Genomic DNA, 14,663 nt, shown 5'->3' on the forward strand with positions numbered 1-14,663 from the left:
CATCCCAAAGACCACCTTAGGACCCGGATTATTAAGGCATAAAGCTGAGGCTCATGGACTCCATGACTTTAATCCAAAAGGTTTGTATTTCACTGTAATACTCTATAGACATGTAGTCTTAGGTGAAACTGTCCTTTTTCAATTTCCTCTACCCCATAATTATAATTCAGAGTTAAAAGGATTTGAGGTTCCTAACATGGTTTCAACTACCAGCATCTACTTGGTAAACTGGGTGAATATGCTAAGTGATAATTAAGTGATACCAATAATAAGCAAGATGGAAAGGGGGTATTTCTGGTACCCCTATGTTACTGCAATTACTCAGAGAAAACTAAGTCTTCAGTAAATGTGGACTGCCACCACAGAAGAGAAATATAAGTGATAACCATAACTGACCACCAACTGTTCCAACTCTTATTTTACGTGTGATCCTAGAATTTCAATGTTAATGTCACCAACTGAATCCTACAGTACAAATTTAAATGTTTTTAAAATGAGCATTACATGTACAAACAGTAAGAGAAAACTGACTTAGAAAGGCCAAAGTCAATTACTCAACTTAAAGTCTGACAGCTGTTTAATGGCTCATCTTTCTAAATGAGTTCCTGATTAAGCATTAGAACACCAAACCTCCTCCCTTTTCCTGAAACTTCATCTCACTATATGTTTTAGGTTTGCATCTTTATTCAAACCTTGTATAATATGACAGCTTACTTTTCCTCCTAGAATTCTTTTCTCATTTGTAATCTGAATTTGCAAGCAATAGCACACAGCACTCCAAATGCCCTGTAGCACCATACATTAGGCTAAATATTCATAAACAGGACCCTGTGGATTTTGAGAATCAGTGATCATTTCAAGACTCAAGCTATGACAGGGGGTTGAGGCTCACCATTATGCTTAAACAGCTGGTGCACGTGTTCTGTATGGCATTGTCTAAATGTCTTGCCTCACCACAACCTCAGGGACTTTTAAGTTTTCTAAGGAGGCATTTGCCTTTAAGCACTTAATAATGTCCTTTGTTTTATAAAGTGTTTTGCAATCAATTTTGGCATTCTTCCTAAGTATCTATAACCTAGATATCAGTACAGCCTCTTGTAAAGGTTAGCAAAGACACTTGTGGTCACCTGAAGTTATAATAGGTGCCAAAATTACTATTCAACATCTGACTTTCCTAAAGCCACTGGCTGGCCTGGTATGATAAACTCCTACCTTTCCAAAGACTACATCAGGTTCAATACTCAGAAATAGGACCCCATGGATTTAGAGAGTCGACGATCATTTCAACTATGACAAAGGTCTAGGGCGCACCATCATGCATAAGCAGCTAGTGTACATGTTCTGTGTGGCATTTTCTAAATGTCTTGCCCTCATCACAATGTATCTTTGATAGACTTCTTTTACAAGTACGGGGGATATATTTTAATCTATGATGAAAATGACAGCCACCATCGTTTGTCCTAACTGCTAAGGTGTTCTATTTTCTCTCTTTAGAATTGCTTTTGCCGTAGGACAAAGAAACTAGGTTTTGTTAAGATAGGAAAATAGACATTATCACAAGGCAGCACTACTTACTATAATAATGATCAATCATAAGAATTCTTTTCAAGATATATAGTCCTGATAAGTAACCCAGATTAGTGAAAAAAAAGTGAGCTATTAAGCAGTGTAATAGATTACTTAGAAAATTATAGAGTTGCTTGGTCTACTTCAGCCTTCATGATTCACCAATCTGACCAATCCAGTTATATTTCAAACAGACTCAGGAACAAACAGAAAACATAAAGTGGAAATGACCCCTTTCAACATAATTTGGACCAACTATCACATGCAGTGACCAAGAAACAGAAGCTAAATTCTAAGCAATCCATAACACTTTCTAACCAAGACCTGGAAATTCAAGTGAAAGTTTCCTCTCATGTCCCTCTTAACAATATAAAACTGTAGCCATAGACACTTTTTTTTTTGGCCACACCGCGCAGCATACAGAATCTTAGTTCCCCAACCAGGGATCGAACTCCGTGACCACCACCCCCCCCAGAGTCTTAACCACTGGACAGCTAGGGAAGACAGCTAGGAAGACATTGATCAGATGTCTTCTCTTGGATTCAAATGACTATACTTAAAGAAATGGTCCATGGTCAAACCCATCCAGTACAGGTGATTTACACATAAAACAGTGGCAGTACTATCCATTACCAATTTGTCTGTTCAGGCTTTCAGAAAAATAATCATGAAAGAGTTCACAGACTAGGTAAGAAGCACAACATTTTTACCAAACCTATTTCAACAAACTCATGTACCTGGGTGGGTAGATTGTAAACATCAAAGTATTCCATCTTTAGCATATTGGGGAGGCAGAATTGACAATGTAAGGCAGAGGTAGTCCTCTTCACAGGAACCAGGGTGGATGCTGGCAGATCCTTACCTCTGCCATCTATTTCACCCTTACAGTCAAATAAGAGCCTGCAGCCTAATAGAAATTCAAAACTTCTAGTCAGCAAATAATATTCTAGCCCAAGAAAGTAACAGATTATGGTCACACACAGAATCCCATTCCAGGATGGATCTGCAGTACAGCAAAATGGGTTATTCTCTCTTTAGTTAAACAAATATTTATTGAACACTATTGTATCCAGGCAATGTTCTAGGCATTAGGGATTATAGTAGCAGTTTAAACAAAATCCCTGTCCTCTGGAGCCAGACAAGCCTAGGTTCAAAACCTGGCTCCACCACTTACTAGATGAATGTCCATGCCAAATTACTTAACCTCTCTATGCTACATACAGTTCCTTCACGTATAAAAACTAATATCTGATCAATTATAGGATCTACCTTATACTGTTTTTGTAAAAATCAAACAAATTCGTGTTTATCAAGGAATTGTAACAGTGTTTAGCACATAGTAAACACCTTTTCAAAGTTATTCATTATTATTTTCAGCAACATCCTCACCCCCATGCCATGTTCCAGAAAAACCTTAGAGACAGATAGGTAAATCCCAGAGTGCCTGTATATCTCATAAGGTTCAACATTTCCTCACTGGGTGGCTGTTGCTTAAATGGTACAAGGGAGGCTAAAGCATCCAAGTACACACATCACATCCAAATACTGCTCTTGAGGAAACACCCTTTTTCTGGACTAGGGCTGCCTGCAAATATAAAAGGCTTGATGAGGAGGTAAATTATTATACACCACACCTGGGAAGAGAAGGAAAGGTCAAAGGTGAAAACAGTCCAGGGTACTAAGCATACAGCAGTAGAGGAATTCTGCCAGAAAACACATGTGCAAAATTGTGACCAGTAACTGAAGGAGGCCAATGGGCAGTATCTAAAAGGGAGCATGAAATTTCCACCAGGCTGGTACTTTAGGATAAAATGAGTTGAGTTTAATTCCCAAAAACAGCACTAGTTTATAGAAATATACACCAAGGCCCAGGCCCTATAAAAAGTCACTTTACGATCAGAAGGCACACAGGCACCCACAGCCAGCCTATTCAACAAATTCTACTGTAGGAGGCTAAGGCTAAAGGTTAAAGAATTAGGTCCAAGGAAAACTATAAATGACCATGACATACTACAAACCCAAGACAAACTTTAAAATGTATCACTCAAGATACCAGCAGAGGGACTTCCCTGGTGGTCCCAATGGTTAAGAATCCACCTTCCAATGCAGGGGACGCGCGTTCAATCCCTGGTCTGGGAACGAAGATCCCACATGTCGCGGGGCAACTAAGTCTATGCACCACAACTAGAGAGCCCAAGTGCCGCAACTAAGACCCAACGCAGGCAAACAAATTAATTAATTAATTAATTATTTTAAAAAAGATACCCACAGAAAACAGATGGTAAAATCAAGCTGGGCAATTCAAAGATGGTTTAGGGACTATGCTACAAAAGGTATGGGCAAAGTTCAGGAAAACCACAGGCTATTAGGGCACTTAGGCCCAAAGAGACAAAACGAGGCAGCAGTTACCAGAACCCAGGAAGTGAGGTGTGGGGAGAATACCACCCAAGAGAGGCTATGACTTTTAGCAACCCAGGGCAACCAGCAGGGAGGGATAAAACCCTATCCTCACTGTCCTCTGATCTCCTAATAGCGCTCCCAGTGGCCAACCCAATCAGAAGCCAGAGAGCAAAGAAGCCCCTGGATGCAGTCCAGACAGGTCAGGTCCCTGGGGCAGAGAGCAGGGTGACCAAGGGCAGAAAACAGACATGGAGGTGCTAACAGAAGATCATCTGGCATGTTAACTAATAATTTCAAGATTTTTATGACATCTTATTTGGGAAATGTTTGAAATTCACTACTTTTTTTTTTTTTTTAAATACATCAGGGATTATGAAGGAACTCTTCATGGATTCATGGCACACAGAATTAAAACTCAGGCAGCATTACTTTCCAGTAAGTTTCTCCAGTAGCATACAAAATTCTGGACTATTACTGTGTTTATCTCAAGAACATCATCAATTTACTTATTCCACCATTTTGCAAAGATATGCAATAGTGTCAGTCTAAATGTTCTCACTTTCCTCAAATAATATTAAGTCTTGGGGCTTCTCTGGTGGCGCAGTGGTTGAGAGTCCGCCTGCCGATGCAGAGGACATGGGTTCGTGCCCTGGTCCGGGAAGATCCCACATGCCGCGGTGTGGCTGGGCCCGTGAGCCATGGCTGCTGAGCCTGCGTGTCCGGAGACTGTGCTCCGCAATGGGAGAGGCCACAACAGTGAGAGGCCCGCATACCGCAAAAATAAAAAATAGTAAGTCTTCATAAGTCAAAATCAGACTAGGTTTTAAGACAGTAAGACTATTCACCAAACTTTATTTTTTAAATATAACTAACATTCATTTCACATATTCAAAAGAGAACTTATATCAAGAATGTTAAGTAAAATAAATTGTGAACATAATTTGGCCAGCTTGCCATATTTATAAAATTACCATACTATCATACAACAAGTTCTTCTTCGGATCAGTCAGCCCCAGCAAAAAGAAAAAAACTCTCTTGCACTATTGGTGGGAATGTAAATTGATACAGCCACTATGGAGAACAGTATGGACACTCCTTAAAAAACTAAAAATGGAATTACCATATGACCCAGCAATCCCACTACTGGGCATATACCCAGAGAAAACCATAATTCAAAAAGACACATGCACCCCAAAGTTCATTGCAGCACTATTTACAAGAGCCAGGTCATGGAAACAACCTAAATGCCCATCGACAGACGAATGAATAAAGAAGATGTGGTACACATATACAATGGAATATTACTCAGCCATAAAAAGGAACGAAATTGGGTCATTTGTAGAGACGTGGATGGATCTAGAGACTGTCATACAGAGTGAAGTAAGTCAGAAAGAGAAAAACAAATATCATATATTAACACATATATGTGGAACCTAGAAAAATGGTACAGATGAACCGGTTTGCAGGGCAGAAATAGAGACACAGATGTAGAGAACAAATGTATGGACACCAAAGGGGGGAAGTGGCGGGGCGGGGTGGGGGGGGTGTGATGAATTGGGAGACTGGGATTGACATATATACACCAATATGTATAAAATGGATACCTAATAAGAACCTGTAGAATTCAAAAAGAAAAACCTACTTGTGATTTATATGATGGAAACATAAGCCAACACAAGGACAAATGATAAAAGCACACTGAGCCTATAGTAACTAAATTACTCAGGCAATACAACAAATCTAGCTATATTATCAAGTGTAATATTAAGTACTGGAAATGTAAAACCAGGGTATCATATGTACAGATTCAGTCTGATGACACCTTACAGCTTAAAATATGAGCAATAACTACTATTCACCAACTGCCCACTGCTGAGGGCCTACTGAGTGTCTGGCACTATATTAAATACTTCACACACATTCTTTAATTTAATTCTCTCAACGCTGTGGGGTAGAATTTTATACTAATGTAAATGTAACCAAATGAAAGCTGAAGTCTCCAAAGCTGAGGCTGTCATATACTGGACATTTACAGTATTGACCCCATGTTCCTCATGCCTGTCAGAGTTCTATTCTCAGGAAGGCTACCACTGTCACAGACAAGAAGGCAGATCTTCATTACTCTGAGTCAGATAGAGTTAACTGCTTTCCTCTTACCAATGATTAGTAAGGAATGGGTATGTTATACAATCCATATTTAGGGCGAATCTGTTAGAGGCTTCTAGATCATTTGCTTATAACGAGAGACATATGGAAGAAACAGTCCTTTTTTTTCTCACTGGACATATTGATGCGTGCAAATGTCATACCTAGAGCTTCTACAGCCATCCAGTGCCAGGCACACTGAAGATGGTAAATGCTGGAAAATGTCAAGAAACTGAATGCTTGATGATACTGCAAAGCCTTTAAATTTAACAACCCTGAAGTCACTTAACCTAACTTGGGGCTTCTAATTAGTGAGAATATAAACCCCTCAATGTTCAAGCAGTTTTGGAGCTGGGTTTTCTGTAAACTGCAGCATAAAATATTTTAACCAATACAGGTATTGGCTAACAATAATAAGAATTCGGGACTTCCCTGGTGGCGCAGTGGTTAAGAATCCGCCTGCCAATGCAGGGGACACGGGTTCGAGCCCTGGTCCAGGAAGACCCCACATGCTGCAGAGCAACTAAGCCCGTGAGCCACAACTACTGAGCCTGCATGGCACAACTACTGAAGCCCATGCGCCTAGAGCCCGTGCTCCACAACAAAAGAAGCCCGAGCACCACAACGAAGAGTAGCCCCTGCTCGCCGCAACGAGAGAAAGCCCGCACGCAGCAGTGAAGACCCAACGCAGCCAAAAATTAATTAATTAATTTAAAAAAAAAAGAATTCATCTACTCAGCGCTCTTTAAAAATAAGAATAGCACAAGCTTGACCAGGACTATGGAAATTATAAGAGCTGGATGGTGACACATGCATCCCCCCTAAGGAACACACATCTAACACACAGCACCCAGGAAGGGCACAGGGAAGACTTCAAGCACCCCAACAGCAAAATGCCAAAGGGCTAGCAAAGGCTGGAAAAATAAGAACACTGATCCACATACCACACAACACAAATTCCTAACACTATGAAAACTACTTGAATGGTAAGAAACACTTTAAAAGTTATAAAATATGGAGGGGGAGGTACCTTCTGGTATAGAAGTAATTCCAATGTTTTAACTAGTTTAAGGTTTTTAAAAGTTTGAATTAAACTCCACCACCAACTCAAGTTCATCCTTGAACACACAGAACAAAAGCCTATCACTTCTCCAGACACTATCACAAACTGCTAAGCTACCTAAAGTAAAATTTTCCCAGGAATCAAAATAGGAGCAAAACATGAATACAACTCAATACTAACTTTATTAACAATACTGAAAGGACACATCATAAACTAAATACTTTAATGGAACTATATTAGCAGAGGGAGATATTGGTACCTTCTGAAAACTTAGGTAAAATCGATTTTTCCCACTAGGTAATAATATAAACAACTTAAATGTATCCCCAAATCATGGTTGTACCTGTTGTCTTTTGGCTGCCATAATGTTCAGCTTATCCACTTCAGGTTTCAGGGCCTTATATTGTATTCCCAAGTCCTGTTCATTGCCAGCATTCCTCAGTTTCAAGATACCATCTTCTACCTATAAAACACACACCCCCAAAAGAAAAATTCTCAACAAGTCTGTACATAAAGAAGATCTAGAATTTTTTATTCCTTTCGACAGCTACTCACATAGCAATCCAAACTTCCTCTTCAATTTACATGGCCCTCAAACATTTGAGCAGCTACTACATGGGAGTTTTATGGGAGGTGGGGAAGGACAGCATTATTGTGACTTCCATCTAAAAGGATACAATTTAACATATCTTGATTTCTCAACTCTGGAACTCTACTGGTACAAGGAAATGTTTAATCACTACCACAAAAAGGGAAGGAGTCGAAACAAAACCTTTTCTGCAAATTCTTTATTAGAACAAAGACAACACAGGTTCACAGCAGAGCCAGTATGATGTTCACTTGGAACAGAGGAGTGAGTGGAAATTAAAAACATTCCTGGTCCATTTAGGTAAACCAAGTTCAAAACCAAACCAGGGCTTCCCTGGTGGCGCAGTGGTTGAGAGTCTGCCTGCCGATGCAGGGGACACGGGTTCGTGCCCCGGTCTGGGAAGATCCCACATGCCGCGGAGCGGCTGGGCCCGTGAGCCATGGCCACTGAGCCTGCGCGTCCGGAGCCTGTGCTCCGCAACGGGAGAGGCCACAACAGTGAGAGGCCTGCGTACCGCAAAAAAAAAAAAAAACCAAACCAAACCCTAAGAAATGTTGAACTAAGTATGGCCAGCAGCAGCCTCGCTGTGATAGAACAAATTACAGACATAGGCCTATACTTACAACTTTCAGCTGAACAAGTAATTTGTAGACATCTGCCATGTCAGCCAAAATAAGCAGCCGGGTAACAGCAGAGAGCAAAGCTCGAGCTGCCCGAACCATGTTGCCACGCTTCACAGAAGAGCAGGGATCATCTGCAAACTCTCCGGCTGCACTCTTCATCAAATCACCTGTTTTACAGAATAGAAAAACAAACTCAGCAGAATGAACCAAATAACTGGTCTACATTTTAAAAAAATAAAAATAATTCAAACTTTGTATATTTCATGTGCAGAATTTAGTTTAAGGATTTTTATTTTTGTTGTTTTGTTTTCTAGCTGTCCCTAAGAAAAAGCACCTTCATACATCCCTGGTAAAAGCACAATATCTAGAAAGTGATTTAGCACTAATGTATCAAGAGCCTTAAAAATACTTCTTTCCATTGATCTAATAATACTCCTTTCCAAGAAGGACCATTATATGTATCCTAATGGAAAAATAAAATAAATTCAAGATTTGAATGGGAGAAAAAAATGGATCTAATGCAATCTACCCTCACATCCACAAAATGATACAGAAACACAGCAACCATTATGTAGGACCATCATACTTCATTAACCATCACAACTACCTAATGCATACAGCTCAAACAGAAACTCACTGGTATGTTCAGTCACTGACTCATTCATTTTCCTCATAGCAAAACACTTTCAACAGCTCAAATGCTCAACCAAGCATCTAGTTAAGTAAATTACGGTAAAGCCTACAATTGACTATTATGCAAATATTAACACATATATGGGAAAAAATGTTAAAGCTTATGATGAAACCTTAAGCAGAAAAAATAAAAGATGAAATGATAAATGTATGTAATCTGTGTTTAAAAAATACAGAAAAGACTGGAGTCAAAAGACAAACAGGGGGCTTCCCTGGTGGCGCAGTGGTTGAGAGTCCGTCTGCCGATGCGGGGGACGCGGGGATGCGGGTTCGCGTCCCGGTCCAGGAGGATCCCGTGTGCCGCGAAGTGGTTGGGCCCATGAGCCATGGCCGCTGGGCCTGCGCGTCCGGAACCTGTGCTCCGCACAGGGAGAGGCCGCAACAGCGGGAGGCCCGCGTACGGCAAAAAATAAAAAAAATAAAAAAATACAAATAGGGACTTCCCTGGTGGTCCAGGGGTAAAGAATCCGCCTTCCAATGCAGGGGACGCAGGTTTGATCCCTGGTCGGGGAACTGAGATCCCACATGCCGTGGGGCAACTAAGCCCGTGCGCCACAACTATTGAACTCAAGCGCCTCAACAAGAGAGCCCAAGTGCCACAAACCACAGAGTCCAAGTGCCCTGGAGCCCGCATGCCACAACCAGAGAGAGAAAACCCACACACCACAACTTGAGAGAAGCCCACGGGCCGCAAAGAAAGATCCTCATGCCTCAACGAAGATCCCGCGTGCGGCAACTAAGACCCGATGCAGTCAAAAAAAATAAAATAATTTTTTTTAAAAAGACAAATAATAGTTATACTAGGTTACAATCTGACTCTTTACATTATTCTGTACTTGTGAAAACATTTTCTATAACAGGTATTATATCCATAATTTTTAAAATTAGGCTAAAAACATACATTTTACTATAGTTATTAGGAATATCCAACTTATACAATCCCGGCTTCAACAATGCTAAGAAGTTACTTATAACATTTCCTAGAAACTTGTAAAATAACTTATACTTTTTTGTTATCTGTTTCTAATAACAATCATTTAAGGTGCCTATCGTTTCTCTTTTCTTATAGCTGAAAGCAACTGTAGGGCCAGGGCTGTGTCTGTTCCACCAGTTATACCGACAGTGCCTCTATGGTGACTATCTTTGGATTCCTGGAAAATTACTCCCTCCCTTGGCTGAACATGTCCACTTCAGATTAAAGCCTAAAGGCTATTCACTCTCTCATCTCTTCCACAAATGTAAAAAAAGTGCACTATCAAGAAGCCTAGCTACTTCTTTTTTTTTTAATTTATTTATTTTGGGCTACACTGGATCTTCGTTGCTGTGTGCAGGCTTTCTTTAGTTGTGGCAAATGGGAGGCTACTCTTCATTGCGGTGCGCGGGCTTCTCACTGCGCTGGCTTCTCTTGTTGTGGAGCACTGGCTCTAGGCACACAGGCTTCAGTAGTTGTGGCTCGCGGGCTCTAGAGCGCAGGCTCAGTAGTTGTGGTGCACAGGCTTAGCTGCTCCATGGCATGTGGGATCTTCCTGGACCAGGGATCGAACCTGTGTCCCCTGCATTGGCAGGCGGATTCTTAACCACTGTGCCACCAGGGAAGTCCTAGAAGCCTAGCTACTTCTGAAGAGACCTACCAAATTTCTCCTAGCTATCAAATTTAGTTGCAGAATGTGAGATTAGGGGGAAAAAGTTAAATTCACCCTCAGATTCATGTATTAATTAGGCTAAGAAGCACAATATAGTATTAAGAGCAAAGACAAGCTCTGCGTATTTGTCAGGTCAGAAATAACTCACAATGAAGAAGTTCATAGTTAAAAGTTTTCCTGGATCTAAGATACAGACATATGACAATTACGTGGATACTTAACAAAAATGTTATTTTATGGTACTTAAAAAGACAGAGCTCAGCCATTCATTTATCTATTCAACAAATATTTGAGCACCCACTATACATTAAAGGGCAGCGATATAGTGCTCAAGAAACAGCCCATGTCCTCATGGAGCTCTATGGAGGGGGTAAGACAGACAAGCAAACAATTAAAAGCTGATTAAGACAAGGCGCCTGTACTCAAAGGGCCTACAAATTAGGGAATATTACAATGCAGTCAAAAATTACAATAGCACTGTGGACAAGGTGCTATGGGAATATATCAGGGAAAGTTAGTTACTCATGTAAGAAGTTGTCCCTAAAGCCTTGCAGAAAAAGATATTTGCCTAATATTAATTTTAAGCAAGGGATATTAAATAAGAAATATTGGCCTTATACAATAAAAAGAATTCCACCTATTTATTGAGAGCATATTACACAAACAAATAAATCCAGTGCCACGGATAAGAAGCTGAGCAAGACTTACCTCTGCTTTCAAATGGTTTATAAACCAGAGAAGAAGAAAGTGATCATACAGAAATTATGTGGCATTTTTAACATACGAGCTTTAAGAAAGGCACAGAGTAGCATAGGGTCAAAAAAGGAAGCACTAAACGACCAGTTTGGGGTATAAGTGAAATGCCAACAACAGTTTTATTGAAGACATGGTCCTCTGAAATGGACTCTACCCCCAAAGGATAGGAAGAACTTGGGACAGTAGAGTTAAGGGAGCTGGCACCTCAAGCAAAGGGAACAACAACATAGTAATATCTAACATTTATTGAATGCCCACTCCATGGCACTACACTTATTTTATTTAATCCTATGAACCACCTAGAAAGTAGGTGGTATTAGCCCTTCTTTACAAAAGAGATAACTAAAGCTTAGGCAAGTTAACTAACTTAACAGTAACTAACTTAACTTGATTAAGTTAGTTACTATTTCACCTAATAGTAAATGAGAGAGACAGGATTTGTAATGCTTAATGCCTATGTTCTTAGAACCACTTAACAAGCTGGGTATACAATAAAAAGGCATGTTTGAGTTCTCTAGTCTAACTTGGAAGTAAAGGATGTGTATAGAAGCATCAGATGATCGGGGGGTGGATATGATGATGGGTAGAAAGGCCATGGACAAACAGTACAAACAAGAATCCCTGAGCCAAAAAGGGAAGTCAAGGTCAACCTAACTAAAGCATATATAATAAACCTGGCCAGTAATATGGGTCAGAAAGCCACAGTAAGAGCCCAGGAAAGAACAGTAGTAAATTATAAATGCAGGGGTCAAATGATATGATAACCTTTGATTATTAAGAGGGAGGGAGGGAATTCCCTGGCAGTCCAGTGGTTAAGGACTCCACACTTTCACTGTCAAGGGCCTGGGTTCAATCCCTGGTTGGGGAACTAAGATCCCACAAGCTGGGTGGCACGGCTTAAAAAAAAAAAAAAAAAAAAAAAAAAAAAGTAAGGGAAAAGAAAGCATGGTGGAATACTACTTAAAGGATTCAAGGTACAGCTGTTCTGAGACGGAGAGGAGAGCCAGGGCATACTACATGTATGCACATGAAATGAACTGGGGAAGATTTTTTTAAAAAAAGCTGCAGGCCTTGAGACTGCGGCTTTAGAGGTAAGGGAAAGAAGACTCTGTGACAAGAGAAACGAAGAGACCCAAGATGACAAACTGTCTAAAACAAGATAAGCATTTGCAAAGGAAAGTGGTCAACAAAATCAAATATATACATATAAATCACTGGAATAGAAATGAGAATCCAGAAATACAGTAAATTAATTTTCAACAAGGCTGCCAAGACCATTCAATAGGGGGAAAACAGTGTTTTTAACAAATAGTACTGGGACAACTGAATATCCACACGAAAAACAATGAAGTTGGACCCCTGCCTCATGCCATATACTTTCAAAATAGATCAAAACCAAATGTAAAAGCTACAATTATAAAACAGTTAGAAGAAAACATTGATAAAGTCTTCAAGAACTCTGATTAGGCAATGGTTTCTTAGCTATGACACCTAAAGTGTCATATATAAAGAAAAAAGATAAAAACTGGACATCATCAAAATTTTAAATTTTTGTGCTTCTAAGGACACTATCAAGAAATGAAAAGACCCACAGAATGGGAGAAAATTTTTGAAAACCATATATCTGATAAGGATCCACTATCCACATTATATAAAGAAGTCTTAAAATCAACAATAAAAAGACAAATAATCCAATTTAAAATAGGCAAAGGAATTATACCACACCTCTCCAAAGAAGATATATAAATGGCTAATAAGCACATGAAAAGATGCCCAACCTCATTTACTGTAAGGACAATGCATATCAAAATCACTAAATATAATCATTCAAGAATGAAGGCAAGGAGATTGGTTCAAGATGGAGGAACAGAAGAACGTGCTCTCACTCCCTCTTGTGAGAACACCAGAATCACAACTAACTGAACAATCATTGAAAGGAAGACACTGGAACTCACCAAAAAAGATACCCCACATTCAAAGACAAAGGAGAAGCCACAATGAGTCGGTAGGAGGGGCGCAATCACAATAAAATCAAATCCCATAACTGCTGGGTGGGTGACTCACACACTGGAGAACACTTATACCACAGAAGTCCACCCACTGGAGTGAAGGTTCTGAGCCCCATGTCAGGCTTCCAAACCAGGGGGTCCGGCCACGGGAGGAGAAATTCCTAGAGAATCAGACTTTGAAGGCTAGCAGGATTTGACTGCAGGACTTCGACAGGACTGCGGAAAACAGAGGCTCCACTCTTGGAGGGCACACACAAAGTAGTGTGCATATAAGGACCCAGGGGAAGGAGCAGTGACCCCAGGGGAGTCTGAACCAGACCTACCTGCTAGTGTGGGACGGTCTTCTGCAGAGGTGGGGGCGGTGGCTCCATCTCACCGTGAGGACAAGGACACTGGCAGCAGAAGTTCTGGGGAGTACTCCTTGGTGTGATCCCTCCCAGAGTCTGCCATTAGCCACACCAAAGAGCCCAGGTAGGCTCCAGTGTTGGGTTGCCTCAGGCCAAACAACCAACAGGGAGGGAACCCAGGCCCACCCATCAGCAGTCAAGTGGATTAAAGTTTTACTGAGCTCTGCCCACCAGAGCAACACCCAGCTCTACCCACCACCAGTCCCTCCCATCAGGAAACTTGCACGCCTCTTAGATAGCCTCATCCACCAGAAGGCAGAAAGCAGAAGCAGGAACTACAATCCTGCAGCCTGTGGAACAAAAAACACATTCACAGAAAGACAGACAAGATGAAAAGGCAGAGGGCTACATACCAGATGAAGGAACAAGATAAAACCCCAAAAAAACAACTAAATGAAGTGGAGATAGGCAACCTTCCAGAAAAAGAATTCAGAATAATGACAGTGATGATGATCCAGGACCCTGGAAAAAGAATGGAGGCAAAGATCAAGAAGATGCAAGAAATGTTTAACAAAGACCTAGAAGAATTAAAGAACAAACAAACAGAGATGAACAATACAATAATTGAAATGAAAACTACACTAGAAGGAATCAATAGCAGAACAACTGAGGCAGAAGTACGGATAAGTGACCTGGAAGACAGAATGGTGGAATTCACTGCTGCGGAACAGAAGAAAGAAGAAATAATGAAAAGAAATGAAGACAGACTAAGAGACCTCTGGGACAACATTAAACACAACAACATTCGCATTATAGGGGTCCCAGGAGG

The 14,663-nt window shown here is 40.6% G+C and overlaps 1 protein-coding gene across 1 annotated transcript in view; it reads right to left on the minus strand.

Moving 5' to 3' along the window:
* CTNNA1 (catenin alpha 1) overlaps nucleotides 1–14,663 on the minus strand; it is a 181,231-nt gene that overhangs the window by 110,434 nt on the left and 56,134 nt on the right. Inside the window, exons 4-5 of the mRNA XM_082836989.1 lie at nucleotides 8,387–8,553; nucleotides 7,518–7,637 (exon numbers count right to left, since the gene is read on the minus strand). Of these exons, the coding sequence (XP_082693115.1) occupies nucleotides 7,518–7,637; nucleotides 8,387–8,553 (287 nt within the window). The remainder of the gene's footprint in view (nucleotides 1–7,517; nucleotides 7,638–8,386; nucleotides 8,554–14,663) is intronic.

The sequence above is a fragment of the Leucopleurus acutus genome (assembly GCF_964270905.1).
Source record: "Leucopleurus acutus genome assembly, chromosome: 3".
Taxonomy (NCBI): Eukaryota; Metazoa; Chordata; class Mammalia; order Artiodactyla; family Delphinidae; genus Leucopleurus; species Leucopleurus acutus.